The 21,092-nt window shown below is 40.9% G+C and overlaps 1 protein-coding gene across 1 annotated transcript in view; it reads left to right on the top strand.

Moving 5' to 3' along the window:
- The window catches only part of LOC109929784 (metalloprotease TIKI2-like), a 357,327-nt gene that overhangs the window by 300,492 nt on the left and 35,743 nt on the right, over window positions 1–21,092 (top strand). Inside the window, exon 5 of the mRNA XM_048602404.1 lies at window positions 5,072–5,162. Coding sequence (XP_048458361.1) covers window positions 5,072–5,162 — 91 coding nt within the window. The remainder of the gene's footprint in view (window positions 1–5,071; window positions 5,163–21,092) is intronic.

Below are 21,092 nucleotides of genomic sequence, written 5' to 3'. Positions count from 1 at the left end.
CACTGTTTCAATTTATGATTTATGATCACTTGGAAAGGCACAGTTTGATTCGTGATAGTCAGCATGGATTTGTGAGGGGTAGATCATGCCTCACAAACCTTATTGAATTCTTTGAAGAGGTGACCAAACATGTGGATGATGGTAGAGCAGTGGATGTGGTATACATGGATTTAAGTAAGGCGTTTGATAAGGTTTCCCATGGTAGGCTCATGCAGAAGGTAAGGAGGCATGGGATAGGGGGAAATGTAGCAGATTGGATTCAGAATTGGCTGACCCTTAGAAGACCAAGGGTGGTAGTGGACGGAAAATATTCAACATGGTGCTCAGTTACAAGTGGTGTACCACAAGGATCTGTTCTGGGTCCTCTTCTATTTGTGATTTTTGTAAATGATTTGGATGAAGGAGTGGAAGGGTGGATTAGAAAGTTCGCGGATGATACAAAGGTGGGTCACGTTGTGGAGAGTGTGGAGGCCTGTTCAAGGTTACAAAGGGACATTGATAGAATGCAGAGCTGCGCTGAGAAGTGGCAGATGGAGTTTAACCCTGAAAAGTGTGAGGTGATTCATTTTGGAAGGACAAACTTGAAAGCAGAATACAGAGTTAACGGAAAGATTCTTGGCAGTGTGGAGGAGCAGAGGGATCTTGGGGTTCATGTTCACAGTTCCCTGAGAGCTGCCACCCAGGTGGATAAAGTTGTTAAGAAGGCGTATGGTGTGTTAGCTTTCATTAGTAGAGGGATTGAGTTCAAGAGCCGTGAAGTTATGCTCCAGCTATACATAAGCCTGGTTCGGCCACATCTGGAGTATTGTGTCCAGTTCTGGTCACCTCATTACAGGAAAGATGTGGAAGCGTTAGAAAAGGTGCAGAGGAGATTTACCAGGATGTTGCCTGGAATGGAGGGAAGGTCTTCCGAGGAAAGGTTGAGAGAGCTAGGGCTTTTCTCTTTAGAATGACGAAGGATGAGAGGTGACTTGATAGAGGTGTACAAAATGATCAGAGGTATAGATAGAGTAGACAGCCAGAGACTTTTTCCTAGGGTGGAGGTAGCTTTTACGAGGGGACATAGTTTTAAAGTGAAAGGAGGTAGATATCGGGGAGACGTCAGAGGTAGGTTCTTTACTCAGAGAGTGGTAGGGGCATGGAATGCATTGCCGGAGAGGGTAGTGGAGTCGGCCTCGTTAGGGGCATTTAAGCGGCTATTAGATAGACATATGGATGATAGTATAAGGTAGAGATGCAGGTTAGGTAGACCTTAGGTTTAGGGTAAAAGTTCGGCACAACATCATGGGCTGAAGGGCCTGTACTGTGCTGTACTGTCCTATGTCCTATGTTCTATGTTCTATGATGAAGTCAGCGAGCAGTGTGATACCAGTGAGACAGGTCTTGGAGCAGTCTTCATGGAGCAAAGACAATCATTTGTGTTTCTATCCAGGGTATTAATACAAATTGAACCACACTACAAATGGGTTGAGAAAGATTGCCTGGTTATTATCTATGCTTGTGAACATTTTAATCAATATATTTTTGAGAGAGAGAAAGTGATGGTAGAGTCAAACCACAAGCTGCTTAAAATATTTTTTTCAAACCAAAGTCTCTACAAAGAATTTTCACCATCTGTATTAATATTGCCTGATGTGACTTCATATCAACTTTGTATTATGTTAAAGATTCTAAATGAATACAAGATTTTGTTATTGCACAACTCCAATTGCTTTACCTTTTAATTCTCGCTTTTCTCCTGTTAGTGATGAGGTATTAGTACATAACTGGTTGCAGCCCTCTGGTAGCTGTACACATAGACATTCTTTACCTGAGGGCTTTTACGGTGAGTATTGTCAGAGTAATTAACAATGGTGAACATCCTATGTGCTCACCTACCATCCATTACATCTTACTGAGAGTCACGTATAACAATCAGACGTAGGAACATAAAAGAGACATAAAGTGTGACAGGATTTTTCTTAACATTTAAAAGCATGGTCTCAACTGAATCATTAGGGAGATACAAAGGTAAGGATAGAGTCACCATAGTTCTACCAACTGCTGTCTCCGAACTCCTGTCTCATTAGAGGGATGGTTTAACCTGAGGGTAATCACGTTTCAGGCAAGGGGACAGGTAGAGGAAGAGAGTCCTTCTGGCAACTTCAGCCAGCGGGGGAATTGAACCCACACTGTTGGCATCGTTCTGTATTGCAAACCAGCCATCCAGCCAACTGAGCTAACTGACTGCTGATTGAATCGCTTGTGATAGTTAATTCAATTTTTTTATCATATTTCCTGATATCTTCAATTCATCGAAATCCATTTTGACATGAGTCAAAGTTATAATAATGGTTCTGAGCATGTTTTACTTGAGTAGGGATTTAAGATCTCGGCAGTGCATTTTCTCCCTGTTTTCTGCCCACTCATTAAATAAATAAGTGAAGGAACAGAGTAGGGAAGACAATAAAATCATTCTGCCTTTAAAGCGTTTCCTATAAGCATTCTCCTGTTTCAGCATCTCACCTGTTGTCCACCAACCAAGCCTATTGTTTTTGCTCTGGCTACAAATACCTGCATTTGCAGATGTCCCTTACTTGGAGTTTTTGAGACTCAAAACCCTAAGCACAGTAAAGGCTTTTCAGGAACAAGTGCAGCATTATCTGGGGGTAACTATTCACATATTCCTGTTAGGTGTCACCTGAAGACCAGACATACGGGAGCTAGTTGTCTGCTTATGCAGTACAGAAGACTCATGGGAAGGAGATAACTGTCTACTGTTGTGCTTTTTCGATCCACTGCTCTGGTGCTAAGGAGGATTAGCTACAGGTCTGGTATGTATTGCTGCCTGAGTAGTGGTCAGTTTCATGCAGTTCTGACTCCTAGGTTATAGGGTACTCATTCTTTTATCTTCCTTCCCAAATACCACATGTTGCTGTGATGGATCCACAGTAAAGAAGGATAGAATAGAGATGCATTTTCCACCTCAGGATTAGGGAGACTGAGCAAGGGTTAGAAGGTATTGGTTAGTTGGTGTTTAACAGCTATGCCGTTGTGGTGGTATAGGTATTCATTCAATAATGATGCCTACAAGATGCTATTGATGTTGCCATCACCAATAACAAGAACTGAAACTTTCCTCAGAGTTCCACAGTCTTGTCCTTGAGATACTAAAGGTTGAGAAACGTTCCTCAAATGTCCTGCTTGTATCAGGCATTGTGTGCTAATTCTCCCTGCAAGAAGGAGCGAACGAGTTTCAAGTTAGCTGCTGAGTGTACCAAGTCGTAGGTGAGAGGGGGTAAAAGAAGTATGGACGTGAAGCTTTTGGAGAAGCTATTTAGATGCATGTCAGTAATTACTCTGGGATGAGTTGAAGAGGAGATAGGTGGCGCAGGATGCTGAATTTGAGTGGCTTTTAACCCAGAGATTAATATGAAGGAATAATTCTTACAAATGCAGCTTTTTAGGGTGAAGAGTAAGTCGGTACCTAGAGTGGCCAAGGAGTGTACAGTGTGTTAGCTTTCCTGTCCTAAGGATGAGCAGCTTCTTGTGGGATGTTTCTGGGACTGAGGGACTCGGCAGACAGTGTCTCCCATAAGGTGACCTTACACCGAAGAATCTGTTTGGCCTGCCTTCTGTAGATTCCAGTTGTCAGCTGCAACTCATCTGGTAGCACTGTTGCTTCTGAGTCAGACAGTCATTTGTTCTTAAGTCACACTCTTGAGCACATAGTCCAGCCTGGTATTTCAGAGCAGTGGGATGGGATGGGACATTTCAAATCAGAGTTAAACCAAAGCCTTGCTTGCTAACTTGGGGAGATATAAACAACCCTATGATACTACTCAAAGAAAATAGGGGAGTTCCTGGCCAATATCCATCACAAAACATATCAATAATGTTTTTATTGCATTGCTACTTATGGGACCTTGCCATGCATAAAAAGACTGCCGCATTACCCTACATCATAAACTGGCTAAAACTATAAAAATTACATTGTTGGACGTAAAGTATATTGCGTTATCCTAATGTTGCAAAAGATGCTAAATAAATGCAGATTTGTTCCAGAAGCCTTTTGAAGGTCTCTATATGTCACTTTTGGCTTGTTGCTGTGCCTGAGTGTCATTGTCATGTTCAAGTTCAATAGAAACATTCCTAAAATTATCCAGTGAAGTAACATACTTTTTTCCTCTGTTACCTGTTGTCCCCAGTCTGCTGTTAAAGGGTGCAAGGTGAACTGACTTTGCAAAGGATGCAAAGTTTCCCATGTAGTTCAGCTGCTTGAACTAGTACAGAAACCAGAACACCTGCAGTTATAGGCAGACCGAGGACATTTTAGAGGCAGCTGGCTGGTACAAGACTTTAAGTGGAAGCAGCATGGAACTCTTTTGAAGGAATATCTAGACCCATTACTCTTGCATTTTAAAAAAAAATAAATTGTTTTAACTGATATGATAAAGTTCTCATATTTCTGAATTGCTAATTTTAAATCTGAGTACGGATATAGAATTTGCAGTGGAAACATGGTTCTGCTTCAAACCAGTGCTGTAAGTTAAAGTTCAAATGTTAGGGTGTGATCTGACACCAGAACAAATTAAAATGTATTTCAATAGGTGTACTTTGTTTCAGAACTTTAGCATCCAATTAATGCCATACAAGTTACTGCAAAACAAAGCTTTTGACCTTACTTAAAACACAGTACTGACTTTCAAAGAATCTCTTCCACCTATGATGAATTGGATGAGTGTGTACTAAGACAAGAGGTTCTATTAGTCCTACCTATGACTTGACATTACAGTAATCCTTAAGCAATTAATATTAGTGGTTCTGTTCATTGACATGTTTAACTTTAAATGTGGAAATGTGGTCTCTTATTGCTTTCAACACTGTGTAACTCAATATAAACAGGCAAAGCAATCTTACAGTAGCATTTTGAAATGCTGCCAGGATAATGATAATATTTTATGAATAATGAATCTTCGTGCAAATTGTGAAAACTGATGTTATCAAGGTACAGAAATTGATCCTGTGTGATGAGGTGTTTTGATGACTCTAACAGCAGCGTTATAAACACGAATTGTATCTTTTCTTGTAGGTCATTTCCTTGGGAACAATACAGTGATTGATGTCCTAAGGCAAGCAGGCTATGAAGTTGAGCATACACCTGCAGGACAGCCATTCGAACTGTAAGTGCATTGCACAATTCTGTGCTGTTTTCAGTTCAGTTTCAGTACATTACAACGGGGGAACCATTCCTTGGTAGAGAAAAGGGACAGAAACATAAAATGATCAAAAATAGGAGCAGGAGTAGCCAATTCAGTTCATCAAGCCTCCTTCACCATAGATTAAGATCATTGGCTTACCTTGTAGTCTTAACACTACTTTCTACCAGCTCTCCATGACCCTTAACTCCCTTGTTAAACAGCGCCTTGAACATAGTCAATGATCCAATCTCCACTGATTTCTGTAGAAAAAGAATTCCTCCCTCGGAGGAAATAAATGGGCCCTCATCTCTGTCTTGGAGACCCCTTATTTTTTGAACTGTGCCATTTCACTTCCAACATGTAAATGATGTGAAGGCAAGCAATTGAGGACCGTGCACCAAACAGTGCTGATTGAAAAGGTGTAGTTTTTAACACCCTGGTGAAAGGGAAGACATTTTCATATTGTGGGCACAAGTAATTGTTTAAAGGAAAATGCAGGGGGTCATGCAGTAAGATCAGAAATCGACTTGAATGGAGTGCAATATGAAGGGTTGATTTTTCAACAGTAATCTTTAGACTGTGAAGGGTGCCCTGGTGACTAAGGTGCCAAACGAAGAAAACAGAGAGTGGCAGATGAATGCCCTTGCCTGCTGTGGTCAGGTCATCGAGTTTTCTCTGGCACCAGTGTGTAGTCTTGGGGGTGAGAGAGTTGTAAGTCAGTGCCATTTCCATTTCGCTCAATGAATAACATTTTTGGCAGGTTTCCTATATACTGTTTCAGCCAGCAAGACATGCAGGTCAAACTCTGCGGAGTTTTGACATTTTCTCAGCGTCTTGAATCAAGCCATGCTCCATCTTTTCTTTGCCTTACCCCATTCTCCTGTGACATTCTTTTAAAGCAGCACAAGAATAGTCAGAAGTCACCAGTCAAGCTGTCACTTCGGAGCCATGCACTTTTATCCCTGCCCTCTTATCCCTGCCGTCTTTCTAGGTTGGTGCTCTCGCTGTCTTCAGCCATAACTTTAGAAAGGCTTTCCAATGATTTCAATTTAATTTCCAAATATCCCAGCAAATTGTTACCATTTCACATGAGATTTACACTGCTGAGTACTCTAATCAAAGTAAAGATGGCCACCACATGCCATTTTGTTACAAATAGGCGTCTAAGCTATCAAACAGCTGCAGTACGATTACAAATTACAAGTACATCTTTTCAAGTGAATTAAATGCAATAAACCACACTGTGCTCTAGCTGAGATGGTGGCCTTCACTCTTGGCCAGATCTAAGGTAGAGAAGGAAAACTGCCATCCTCATCTGGTCTGGCCTACATGTGACTCCAAGCCTACAGCAATGTTGTTGACTATTAACTGCCCTCTGGGCAATAAATGCTGCCTAGCCAGCGACACCCTCATCCCGTTAATGAATAAGAAAAAAAAATGCAGTACTCCCTGCGGCTACAGTTAAGGTGGAAGCAGCGTGTTTACTTGTTTTGGCTTGTGGCTGATGTACCACTGGCAGTTTCTTATCACGGAGATGCCACAGTAGATGCTTCCAGAGATTTCTGCACTGATATCAATACACGATAAGCTTTCATTACATGTCTATGCTGCACTGTTGTTCCCTGTCAGAGTGGTCAAGGAGGTCAATGATGATGGTGGGTTCCAGGAGGGGTTGCTCCCTCGCCCTCTTTGCTGCTGATCTAAGTGGAGCTTGTTTCTCCTGACTGTTGAGACTCTGTACCACCAGCAGGCAAAGCCAGGCTCGAACTTTCTTTCATTTTCTGAGAAAGACATCCCACTGCTGCCTCTGCCTCGCTCATCTCCTGCTGACCACCCATTGCCACTCTTCCCCACCATGTGCAAGGGCCCACCAGTTTGAGTGTATCTGTACTGGTGGAGTGTATGCTCATATAATGAGACAGTGTTTCAGCTTTTTAAGAGATGTTCAGTGATGCTGTGACCCTTCCATGATCCTCCTCCACAACTGATCCTGTGGGAGAGACAAAGAGGTTGGGTAAACTTTACTGTGACAGACACAGCCTCTGCAGTAAGGATGTTTCCTTGTTCAGTTGAGGCATTAGTGTGATGTCAGGCAGGGAGGAAGGCACCTACCCCCCTCACCTAACAATCTCGATATCTTTTCACCCTCTTCTCTAGGTATTCCCATCTCTCACTTTCTCTCTTCCTTGGTCTCTCTGTCTTGCTCGCTCTCTTCTCTCTCTCTCTCGCTCTGTCTCTCTCACTCACTTTTGCTTTCGCTCGCTGGCTCTTGCTCGCTCTCGCTCTCCAGCAGCTGTCATGCAGGACAGCCTGGTAACATTGATTACCATCAGTGACTGTGAGGATGGTGAGCTGAGGCACTCTCACTCCTGTGCATGTCTGTCCCCCAACCTTAATCCAAACCCTGGTCTCCTCCTGCAAAGACAATAGAGAGCGATAAGACAATGCTGACTTCTCTGACCAATGCCAACAGCACATTTCAGTAAGAGATTTCATGTATCAGTGTTGCCAGATCTTCAACAGCCCAGAAGGAAAGACGAGTTAAGAAAGAAGTGATACTTAAAAATAATGAATGTAATGATCCTACTGATTCTCCATTTGATTTCTGTTAGTTTAGTATGCCTCATTCACCAATTCTGTTGGGTTTTCCTTCTGGGAATGTGTGCATTCTGGTTCAGTGATCTGAACCTGGGAAACTGTATTCCCACAGTGCACCTTAAGACTGATCAGTTGGTGAATCTCCTGTTAGCTGCAAACCTAGAGCACTGTCATCTGGCTCTAGCATTGTACTCACTTTTCCAAACAGAAGAAGTTAGTTCAAGCTTTTATGTCACTGCACCAAGACCCTCAGGATGGCACTTCAATGAGTGACAATTGCTGCCACCTCAAGCCAGGCCCCCTTTGTTTTGCTGAGTAGCCTGCTCGTGAAACATTCCCAAAACAAGATCGCTCGCCTCTCTTTCACTACCTTCAGCAGCACACCAGTAGCTACAGCTGGGACCAGCTGTGCCCCATGTTTCAAGTCTCTGCCTCTCCTGGTGAGCTGAGGCTTGCCACAGTGATGGCTGCCATGATGCCTGTAGATCAAGCTCACACTTGCTTCAATTCTGCACCCACTGGTGTGAATTGGATCCCACCTGGCCCACCATCCAGCTAATGGGCTGTTGATGCTGGTGTAAGTTAAGGCTTTGTTTGGCTATTTCACTCTCAGTTGTGAGCTGAGCCCTGGAAATGGTTCCACTGTCGGGTTCCAGATTCCAGAAATAACATCCTGATCACAGCTTCAATCCCCTTTCTAATGTCCCTGAATTTCTGGGAGTTTCTTGGATGGCTACTTCTGGCGAGAGGGTAACCATTACAATTCTATTTTAATAGGGTGGAAGTGATATGACAATGTACCTGCTTCGTTAAGCACTCTGTAAGCTAGCTAACCTAGCCTATCTGGAGACCACACTGAGCAACTAGCTATTATGAGTTTCTCACAGCTCAGTTTTGGTCAGAGATCTGAGAAACTGCAGATTGGCAGAAATTGACAAGAAAGAGCTGGAACTTCTTTCTCTCCAAGAACCCAAGAGGATCTCAAGTGCTGAAGTTCTGCCCGCTGCCACTGACCAACACTAGACAACCCATTGTCATGACTTCTTCAGGCCTATAGCAGTAATCCGTATTCTTCCCCTAACAGCGTGGAGCTGGGGGAACACAGCAGGCCAGGCAGCATCAGAGGAGCAGGAAAGCTGATTTCTTCAGAAATTTTTTTTCATTTTTCTGAAGAAGGGTCCTGACCCGAAATGTCAGCTCTTCTGCTCCTCTGATACTGCCTGGCCTGCTGTGTTCCTCCAGCTCCACACTATGTTATCTCTGATTCCAGCATCAGCAGTTCTTACTATCTCTGAGTATTCTTCCTCTGATTTGTATGCAGCCTCCTTCTGAGAAGGAGGCCAGCACTGAAGAAATATCAGAGCATATTGGAGTGACCAGAGAGCAGAAAAGTCATGTTGTAGCAGGAACAGCACATTTCCTGTCTGACTTAACAAGCCGTTAGAATGTTGAAGAAGATTGGCCTTCTAACTGCCAGGCCAATCAGGTCATATACGTAATATTAAACATGAATCACTGTTAGGCCTACTTTTTGTTTCGCCATTCCGTCATGTCAGTGAATTGGCAACCTGAACAGAAAGGGCTCCAGGAGCCCTGATGGGATTAAATGCCTCTCGTGAAGTCTGTGAAGTGCCTTCCAGGTCCCCATAGTTTTCAAGGTAAAGCTTCCACTTTTGTAAAGTGAGGGAAATCAGATACTCGATAGCTGTTCAGTCTCTGGGACTGCAGCCAATAGATGGGGACCCAACAAGAATGTAGTGCACTGGGCTCACAGAAGCCAGTCAGACATGTCACAGCAAGAGGGAGGCGTGGAGCTCGAGGGAGTTGTTTAGGCCAGTGGAGGCACATGGCAGTACTTCCCATTGAGAGGGCCCTGTTTAGGGCACAGCATGCCCAATCAGGCAGACAGCCCCCAAGGCCAGGGCACTAGCAAGGATATACCTGGTACAAAGTCCTTAATTGGTTATTACTTGGACATAAGGATTTCAGTTGGTTTTGGGACAGAAAGACCAACCACAACAATCCCTGTCCCAGACTTAATGGAGTCAGGAAGGCAATAAGATCTCCACCCTGCTCCATCCAATCCAATTATACAAACCTTCCAGCCCACCACTGGGGAGGCAGTAAACCCACTCAAACTGTGCACTTGACAGACTGTGGTCTTGAATTCTTGTCAGATTAGGATGCCTCTTCACAATGTACTCCGTGCATTTGAATGGCAACTTACATGCTACTCACTTGTTTGGAATGGGTATTATAATTAAGACGATTGGAAAGAAAGCATTTAGTCTTTGATGATGTACTCCTTAATATAAAGTTGTCTCTTTTCTTGCTGATTTAATTTGTTCATCAAATTGACAAATACTGTATTGCAGGTTAGATCCTCACCTGACTTTTGAAAGAAAGACAATATTGCCACAGCCCCAGTTCCCGAATGAGGGGACTTGTAACGTGCAATGTATTATACACCAAAGCAGCATATAGTGGTTGCCAATTCTCATACATCATCAATCACCTGGATATAGGACAAACCACATCTTTGGAAAAACGCCCTATTGCTAATGATCCAAGAATGAGTTATCTTAGTAACTCAAGTTTGTTTTTGTTCAATTTTTCTGACTGTTTCCTGAAGTTATTGTCTCCCATGCTACCACCTTCAATGATAATTCCTTATATTTGAGTGTTAGTTGGCTATTGAACAGCTGAGTTTGGTCTTGTGTTTCTCCAGTAATCACACCTGTACACATCCAGCAGGCATGAATAAATAATAACCATAATAAACGGATCATTTCCACAAGCAATATGAGACCATCAGGTCCAATTGCATTTCCTGTACTATCTCTGTTGCTTAGAGCTAACTTAGCAGACACTGGCATTGGGAACTGGTTTCTTTGGTTCAATGAATAACTATCTAGGCAGATCAGCCAGCAAATAAGTATCACTTTGTGTGAGCGATTTCCAAGCTGTCAGAGTAAATGGAAGATATATTAGATTTTAGCACATCCAATTTCTTTGAAGATACGTAAGAGTTAACTTCTGGGATGTTTTGTAGTTACCGTCTTTGCTCATCACTATAGCAATACTACGGAGCTAGGACTTATCATAGTTATCGCTTCATTCTTGAGGTTTGTTTGATTTAAGTTGTTGAGCTCTTGAAATGGCTCTTTGTTTTCTTATGTTGTCTTTGTCTTGCTGAATTTGAAGGTTGTGCCCTGCTAGCAACTGAATCATGCTCTGACTTCTATCAAAAGGAAATTACTCTTGTCACTATGACTGCAGAGTAAAATCTCAGTTTGCATTGAAATCCAAACAGTCTCTTTCTAAATATCTATAAGAACAGGGAGGGTAACTGTAGTGCTTTGAATGGAGAGCAAATAACCATTTTCTTCTCCTCAAACTATGGGCTTGATTTGAGAGCTGACACAAAAAGACAGCTACATAGAGATCGCAGAGCACAGCCAATAGAGAATTCCTTTAATTTTCAGTTCTATTTATCATTCAAGAATGGTTGAGTGTATTGGCAATGGTTCACCGCTCCCATATGAAGTCATTAAGGGATTTGTGTATCTAATACCCTCCTGATCTTTGCTCTGTTCTGACTTGACCACAGAGTTTAAAACTTTGTAGCACAGTCCCATATTCACCAATACATGCAGTATATCGCTCATTGTAAGGTATTCTTGCTCTCCTTCCAGTGGTCTCCATTACAATCAATCAAAGACCTGAAACCCCAATAAAATAGGCCCTGACAAGAATAACTCTAGTCATAATGATAACAATAATTTTTAAACAGTTTTCCACTACTCAATCTCCCTCAAACAGTTTTGTCACTGCTGTATAAATTTCTCCATATTTTTGTGCGGTTACACTGCACAGGGTATTTAATCATGCGACCATCACAGTTTTATATTCTCTTGTACACATCCATCATTTTCATGGGTATATTCTCTTCATTGGATAATGAAGAAGAGGGAGGGCTTTGACTGAATATTACCTCCCCAATTCAGGGACTTTTGGAAGTAAATTTACTCTTTCCACTGTAGCTTTGACTAACATATGCAAATAACCAAGTACATTCTATGGACAATAATCCCATGGTTTCAAGAAACGTAATGCGTAAAATATTTTCCTTGCAACCAATTTCATTCTTAACTAAATATTTGTCCAGCTCCTTTTTCAAAGGTTTAATTAATGTTGCATTAACTTCTTTTGACTAGCGGGTATTTCATCTGTCTACTTTTCTGCAGGCACTTTTTTCAACTTCAATTCCATGTTTGAACATGCTACTTCTATACTCTCACCTTCAAGCACTACACTCAATTTAACTTTCCTTTCATTTACATTATTTTTATCCCCGCATATTAAGATCCGTCATTATACCATTTTATACAAAAAGAGCAAGCTTACTTTGATCAGCTTCCATATAACTTAAGAATTTAAGTCATAGAATCGCTTTTTTTTCAGATCTTTCACACATACATCAATATCCCTTTAAATACACGGTGCCCTAAATGTGACTGTATCAATGAGTTAAATTAGTCTGTTTTGACTTATGATTATAATGCCCTTGAGACACATCCCTACACAGTATTTTGTAAATATGCCAGCAAAGTCAGATAGCAGAAAGGAGGCTAGGCATTGTGCCAACCTCTGCTTTCATGAGGATAAGGAAATTACAAATCCCTGAAGATAAAATCCTGCTTAATATCAGCTTTCCTGCTGAATATATAAACTAATTTTAAGTGGGATGTATTTTGCTTAAGAACAGCAGCAAATAGATGATAGGAAAATTAAGGTTTGTTAGCAAATGCATTATCTATTAGGGATGAGGGAAATTTTATGGTTTTGTTTCCTTGTAGCATGTTGTAAAGATTCAATGTTGATTGCTCTAGAGAAAGTGTTGACTTTTGGAGCGACTGAGAATTGTTAAAGCAATCTTCTCTTCAGTTTTCAATTTCATTTTGTCTTTAGCTACAAGTAAAAACTACATCAGAGATTGGTACATCAGTTCAAAGTAATTCTGAGATGAGTTTACATCAGATATCAATTGAACAATTGATTTTAGGATCGGTTTCTGTCCATCTTACATAATACCTATCAATTTAATTAATACTTTTTATCTCCATAATAGCTACCAGCTATATATTCAACAATAGGAAATGACCCGTACTATCTAGTTCTCAGGATTTCTGTTCAGTCACCAGGTGGAATAACTCACATGTCTTTATATTCATAAGCTGGAGATTGAGAGAGGGCAATTATAAAGTCAAATTTTATGATCAGCAGCCATTACACTTGCACATAAATTCTCAATGCTGCTGTTAGCCAGGTATGAAAGCAATGCGACACTCTCCACAGGGTTACTGGGACCAGAGCAAACACATTGTTTCCTTAATCAGCTTCCATCATTGTCAATGAGTGGAGCAATGCAAATCAGTTAAATGTGAAATGCAACATATAGTCAGGTATATACTGCAAAACGGGGAGGGAGAAAGAAAAGTTAGATTATGGGAGAGAGGATTTTAAAAAAAATGTCTATTGAAAAGTAAACAAAAAGTAATTTACTTTTTAAATATCCAACCGTAATTAAAATATTAAGGAATGAGACTCAACACTTAGCTTATATTTTGGCGCCAAGAAAAAGTTTACTTGACAGTAATTAAGTCTAATCACATTGTTACAGGGGTACTTTCATGAGAATGGACAAGCTCGATATACTTCTAGGTTTAGTGATTATCTAACAGACAAATACAGCAAATTCACATTGTCATATTTATTTCACTAACTGAATGAGGTAACCTGACCATATGCAGCTTTTTGAGGAGAAGGGCATCATGGACAGCAACATTTTGATTTATGGATTTAGCTATGCTAGAGTTTGCTGGCAGATTTCCATGTAAATATTGTCATGTACATGTATTGAATAATTCTGCACATTGAGAATGTGATGTTTATTCCATTAATGTCAATGGATGAAAATTTATTTTTGCGGTTGTACAATATTATACTCTTCCTGTCTGCCTACAGCAACTTACCTCAAAAATCCCACAGCCCATAGCTTGTGGAGTTGGGGCAGCAAGTATGAAATAGGCATACTTAAAAAAACCCTCAGAGAAGGACCACATAAATAGATTTCTTTCAACACATTTTGAAACACAACATAAAAATATGAAGTATTTGCAGATAAGGAATGCTTTTCAAACCATCCAGCTTAATCTGCCATAAAATCTGAGGATCACCCTAATCCACCATCTAGGCAGTTACTGAATGATTCTAAGGTACTTGCCTCCACTAATCCACAGAATCCCTACAGTGCAGGTAGACGCCATTTGGCCCATTGAGTCTGCACCGAACCTCCAAAGAGCGTCCTACCCTGCCCCATCCCCATCACCCCACATTTACCACAGCTAATTCACCTAGCCTGCACACCTTTGGACTGTGGGAGGAAACCGAAGCACCCAGCGGAAACCCACACAGACATGGAGAACATGCAAACTCCACACAGACAGTCACCCGAGGTTAGAATCGAACCTGGGGTCCCTTGTGCTGTGAGCCAGTAGTGTTAACCACTGTGCCATCGTGCCACCCTGAAAGACCATACAAGGTTTCAATCACACTTTCCACAAATTAGTGCTTGCTAAAGTTAAAGTAATACTTTAGATTTCTATTACAATACTGTATACATCTGTCAGGTTCACTTTCATTAACCTCCACTTGAAATTGCAGTATCTGAGTTTTTCCAACTTATCCTCATAATACATTCTTCTGATACAAAAGATCAGTCTAATTGTGCTTTGTACTGGTCTTGATTTGGATCTTTTCCTTTTTTCTCAGTGACCTAAAATACATTCAGATGAGCATCTGAGTTCACGCTAGCTACTCCTCACCTTCACCCCCCACCCCCAGATATCTCTGATGGCCAATGCTAAAAATTCTGATCAACTTCAAGCTCATTTCCCAAACTAAGCTTACCAGACTGCCTTGTGAAATTGTTTATTTAATCTTTGATAAGTGCAACATTGTTTTTTATCGCTGTATATATTTTTCCCCAAAGTAACAATGGTTAGGTTGTAGGACATATTTTTGTTTAACCTCGTCAGTAGTGGGATCTGTTGTACTTGAACAGATAGATCACTTCTGGCACCAGAACATTTAGTTTGTCATTATGTATCACACAGAGACTTCATAAACACTCTAAAGAAAGCATTGTAGCCTTGGAACTGCAGATAAGCATATAATTTAGGCTTTAAGATTTGAAAGCCCAGAAATCCAACACAAAAGACTTTTCTTCAACTGGTATTTTTAAATAAATATTGGAGTGATTTGAAATTACTGCACGCTTGAAAAAGTACTGCCGACTGTATTCATCACTGTCCATTCAAAACAGGTCAGTAGCTTGCGGTTATCCCCAATTTCTGATGATAGTTTTTAAATGGTTTACGTTTATGTTTATAATAATCCCCAGAAAGCTACCCTGATGATTTGTTTGACACCACACAATGTGAAATTAAGCTATTTAAACCATACAGGTTCCATGTTTGATCTTTAGTCTTTTTTTAAATTATTTGCTGTTAGAATGTGAGTGTTACTGGCTAGACTAGCATTTACTGTATTGTCCATCGCTAATTGCCCTTGAGAAGGTGGTGATGAGTTGCCTTCTTGAACCACAATAATTCCTGGGATTTAGGCTTACCCACAGTGCTGTTAGGACATTTGAGGATTTTGACCTAGTGAGAGTGAAGGAAGGTTGGTATGGATCCAAGTTGGGAAGTGGACCTGTAGATGGCGGTGTTCCTATATATTCGCTTCCATTGTAGTTGTAGATGGTAGAGGTCATGGGCTTGGAAGGTTCTATCAAATGAGCTTTGTTGAGTTGCTGCTGTTCACCTTACAGATGATGCACACTGCTGCCAATGTGCATTGTTGGCGACGGGAATGAATGCTGAAGATGGTGGATGTTGTGCCAAATGAAGTTTTGTCCTTGGATGGTATCAAGTTTCTTAAATTTCTAGACAAATCCAGGCAAATGGGGAGAATGCCTGCTTTGTGTCTTGTAGATGATGGACAGGCTTTGGGGAGACAGGAAACAAGTTACTCACCACAGAAGTTCTAGCTGCTGGCCTGCTCTTGTAGCCATAGTACTTATATGGCTGGCTTAGTTCAACTTCTGGTCAGTGGTAGCCTCGGAATGTTGATACTGGGTGATTCAGCAAAAGGAATGGCATTAAATGTTGAGAGATGATTGGATTCTCTTCCATCTTTCCTGTCTGGTACTTATCTGGCATAAATGCTACTTGCATATGTCAGCCTAATTTTGAATGTTGACCACGTTTTGCTTCATTCAGACACAGACTGCCTCAGTATCTGAGGAGATGTACATAATGCTGAACATTGCACAATCATTAGCAACCATTCCTACTTCTGACCTTATGATGGAGGGATGGTCATTGATGGGCCCAGGACATCACCCTGCGAACTCCTGCACAGATGTCTTGGAGCTCAGATGACTGACTTATAACCACCACAACCATCTTTCTTTGGGCTATCAATGGCTCCAGTTGGAAAGATTTCCTCTGATTTTCTTTACTCCAGTTTTGTTAGGGTTACACTTTGTAAAATGATGTTTTGATGCAAAGTATAGTTACTCCGCTCTGTAGTTTGTGTTTGAACCAAGACTGTAAGGAGTTTTGGAGCTGAGTGGCTTGGGCAGAATCCAAATTTAACATCAATGATCACATTTGTGCTATGTTGCAGTAGTTGGTATCAATCTAGGCAGTGCTAGAGATGCATCAAAATGGTGTAAACAGAAGAACAGTCATCAGGGATCCTGGTGAAATTCCAAGGTCTCTATAGTAACAGGAAGATTACAAATTGTGGGGTGGAGTTTCAAGCATGGAACAAGTTACTGCCACTCTTCCAACACCCCACTGCCGACCTTTGCTTGTGTCTTTAGGCTGTGATGGGTCTGTGTCTGGAAGTCAGTCTGATTAGCAGACTTGGCATCCTGATGGGCAGGAGCACCTTGAAGCAGGTAGATGACCAGGTAGGCACAAGCCACTCAAGGAATCTGAAACTTGACATTTGTGGATGGAAGCCACTCCCTGATTACGGTGGGATGATATTTGGTATAAATTAAGTGATTCAACTGGTAAGATTTTAAAAAGCAGAGAAATTTAAAGGTTCAGGTACGTCACAGTTCATATAGGCAATCATATGTAATTTTGGGGTGGGAGGGGGGTAAGATCTATGATCAAATGTCATCCGTTTACACTAATACCACAACCAGATCACAATGATGAAGAATTGATAACCTGTGTACCTGTGTAATAAAATGTAACCTAGTTTGTAAATCTTTGAATTAATTTTAAGTCCCAAAACAACTCATGGCTAGGTCCTGCCTCCGAGTGTGAACTGACCATCCTGCCTCATTTAACATTTGGTTGTCATCAAAAGTTGAATCATTGGAAGAAACCCATTTCATAAATTGTGACAGTGTTGAATCTTAACTCCGGATGTATCTGTTGTGTTGTCTGATTAGAGAGGACTCGAGTCCAATTGTGTAATGTTTGAAAAAGTATTCAATTCCTTAAACTGTTATAGAGTATCATTCCTGGTGTCATAATCTCTCATCTTCATGAACACCCAATTCATGAATCTAAAACAAACCTTCAGTAAACTGAGAATGAATCATCACTTAAATGTGAATTAAGCTTCTCAACCACTCTATCCCTTTCAATAGGAGAAGGTTTATAACTTTAGGATGTTACAATGGGGACTTTAATGATCAAGATCAACTAGTTCTTTGGATTTTTCACAGCAAGCTGAGGCATGTGACTAGTCATAAATGTAGGGTCACCATTATAATATGTTCATAGTGTATTCTAATTCCACATCTCATTCTGAGAGAGTCTATAGGGAATGATTGTGAACAAATCTGTGATGCTTTAAGATAGTTAAGAATTATTATTGGAGTAGCCTGTTGTATTTGGTTGAAATGTACTCTGATACCCCTTTATCAGTCAAAAAAACACTTCTACTGGTATTGTTTACACTAAAAATTCTACTGAATATCAAATACAGTGCAACAAAATTCTTGCCCACACTCTTGGGGAAACTCAGGCCTGCCAAGTGATTTATATCTAGGCATTAAATGTCATGCTTGAGAAATTGCAGTTGCAGTGCCAGAACTAAGCAAAGGAGGTTCCAAACCACAATTTAAAACTGTCTTTGAAACCATGCTATATGTATATAATTTACTTTGAAGACTAACAGTTCACTTTATAAATGTATAATTAGTAAGGAAATGCTTTATGTATTGTATGGGTGGCATAAGTGAATGAATGCTACAAGGTTCAAAGATTCCAGTGTCAATGTTATTTTGCCAATTTCTGGTAACTGTGAAGTGCCTGTGGCAGCAAGAATATTTTAATCTCTGATGTTTCAAAGGACAATTAACTCCCCACAGCCTATACAATCATAATACTTTGACTTGTCATTCTTATGCTAAATAAATAAATTTTGTTCTTTGATAAACTTTGATCTACAGTGTATAGTATACTAACTGATCTCAATGGGGCATCGAAATTGTCCTTAATGTCCCTGGGGTAGGGAGGGGAAAATTAATCAAGACTAGAGCTGTGTTTCCCGATCACAATACAGTTTGTGTATGTTACCACCGGGTGAGGGTGTGTTGTGATGCCAATTGGTGGAATACCCAGCGCCATCAAGGCTCACACATGAGCTTAATAGAGGGCTTGGTCCCTATAGAACATTAACTCCAGTAAGGACACAGTGCATTCAGGAAAGTAGAGAGGAACATAGAGAATATTAACATTCAAAAGTGAGATGGTAGGGTGGAAGCAACTACAGTTACCTTCAATAAAAACAGAAATACTGGATATACAAAACAGGACTGACAACTTCTGTGGAGAGAGATAAAAGAGAATTAATGTTTCTGGTCGATGATCTTTCATCAGAACATTTATTTTGTTTTTGGTAAAACTGGCATTAGCACAATCAACTCAATTGACATCCTACCAACTTTTTAATTACATTTCACTTTATGTTTCACTGTTTTTCTTCAAATTGAATAATCCTCAACATATTGAAGATTTTGTATAATTCCCTGATGGGCTCTGATAAAACATTTCCAGAAAATTACTTGTAGCAATAATATTCATACCATATGTAAGTTATGATAACAGGGATTGCTAAATTAGAGAACTCCTTATCATTATTTTCTTGCATTTTTTATCCACTTCTTGCTTTACAAACCATGTCGTTCCTACAGATTTGTTCTCGAGTCTCACCTGATACAGTTCTGAAATGCAGGGCAGTACAGTAGTCTAGCACTGTCTCTCCTCCTGAAATCACATGCCATTGAAGACAAGGTGAATACAAAAAAATTGAGTATGAGTTTCACTATCTCATCCTCGAGTATATTCCTTTCAATAAGTTGAAAATGATTGCAAAGTTGATCAAAATTGGCTTACAGTGATAGGTCTGTCACCAAAAGGAACTGTTGCTTCTCTCCTTCCTTGATGTTAGTTCCTTGTTTTGCATTTGAAATGACTGTAATCCATCCAGAATAAATGCAACAACCTGACTATAACTCTATGATTAACAATAAATCATAAAATGTAAGGAAAAAAGTGTTGTGATTACTTTAAACCCATTCTGTGCAAGTTACCCTTCCTTTCTATAACCTTTTCTTCCGTATTTCGCTAACTGCTGGAATGTCACTGCTGTCAAAGCACAAAGTCACTATGAGCCTACCTGGATGCTCATAGCATTCGTGTTTTGCATTGCCTTGTCTTTTTGCATTTAACCCCTTAGCCTCATATTACTTCTGTCTTACCTTGCTGTTGAGCAGAGCCACAAAAGCGAGAAGCTTCTCATAGTTGTCTGCTGGTCGCAATCATGTCAATGGGGATAGCTTTTGCTGAAGGGATCCCAGCACAGTAAGTCAAGGGTAGCCTGTAATACCAGTCCCCAGAGTTTGGACTCAGCCAGTCAGCCACTCAGGGTAGTCAGAGTCAGAATGTCACCACATAAGCAGTAAGGAGCTGAATGTTGGGCAACCCACCACCCATTTTGACTCTTTCTGTCTTATTGTGGGATGCTTTCCTTTTGAAATGAGACAGAGGCATGCATTACTGCATGATGAAAGTGAGTAGCATTGCTTTTACTGTTGGTGCAGGTGGAGAGATGTCCTGAGTCAGTAAGTAAGCCGCACAGTGGGTATGCCGGCTTAGTGATGTAAGCGTTTGTGGTGGGTGATAGCAAGTGAAGGAAGAGTAGCAGGCAATGATAACTGGTAGAACAGAGTGGATGTTAAGTATCTGAGGGAAGATGGGTGGCACTTGTGCTGGGGGAATGGAGAACATCATTGACCTTTATCCTACACAGCTTGGCATTTCTCCAGATGGCCGAGACTGGTTTACATATGTTGCATACTTGGACCAGGCTGGCATAGTTTGGGATCATGGCCTTCTCTGCTGGTAATGGGGGGAAAGGCAGCCCTGCCTCTGCACATATCCTGCCCAGCACAGGGGTCCCTGCCCTTAGAGCTGGGCACTGATCTCGCCCATGTTCGGGGCAAATAGATGTCAGGAACAGCGCATTGAATCTCCAGATTCCGTACTTGTCTCGGTGCACAATGGGCTTTTAAAGCTGTTGTGGGTGCTAGGATTGCTGGCTAATTCCAGGATATCATAGAAACATGGAAGAAAGTTGTCGGCCATTCAACCTCTCGAGCCTGCTCCTCCATTCAATGTGATTCTGTGTGATCATTGAGCTCAATACCCTAATCTTGCCCTTCGCCCATATTCCTTGATCTCTTTGGGCACAGGAGCTATATCTATGTCCTTGAAAACAATATCCCAAGTGTGGCTATTTATTCCAGGGACAGTGGGCGGTAAAATAGGGTGGAAATTGGATGTGAAGGATACAGTGGGGCAGGGTAGGCCATTAATGAGGCAAGATTGTTAACAGGGCAACAAAACTCACTTGGTCTTGCAGTAAAAACCCCTGAGGTAACCAGCATGGTTACAACTGTATCAACAACGAGAGTAAGTTGTAAATCTCTTAAGTTTAATTTTTCACTCTGGACGCTGGAATTATTTCTTCAGTCCTTTTTTGCTTATCTTCCAAGAGCTATTTTTCTTATTTTCTGACTGAGGACTCTGCTTGATCTTCCTGCTCAATAACTTCAGCTTCAGTTTCCATACCTATCATATGCATGTTTGAGGACTTACAGACTCCTGAATATAGCTGTATCTGCGAGGGACATTTACCTGCTGCATGTTGCAAACC

This window comes from Rhincodon typus, chromosome 10 (genome assembly GCF_021869965.1).
Source record: "Rhincodon typus isolate 14 chromosome 10, sRhiTyp1.1, whole genome shotgun sequence".
Taxonomy (NCBI): Eukaryota; Metazoa; Chordata; class Chondrichthyes; order Orectolobiformes; family Rhincodontidae; genus Rhincodon; species Rhincodon typus.
Note: the sequence above shows the minus strand (reverse complement) of the source record. Positions and strands in the feature narration are given on the sequence as shown.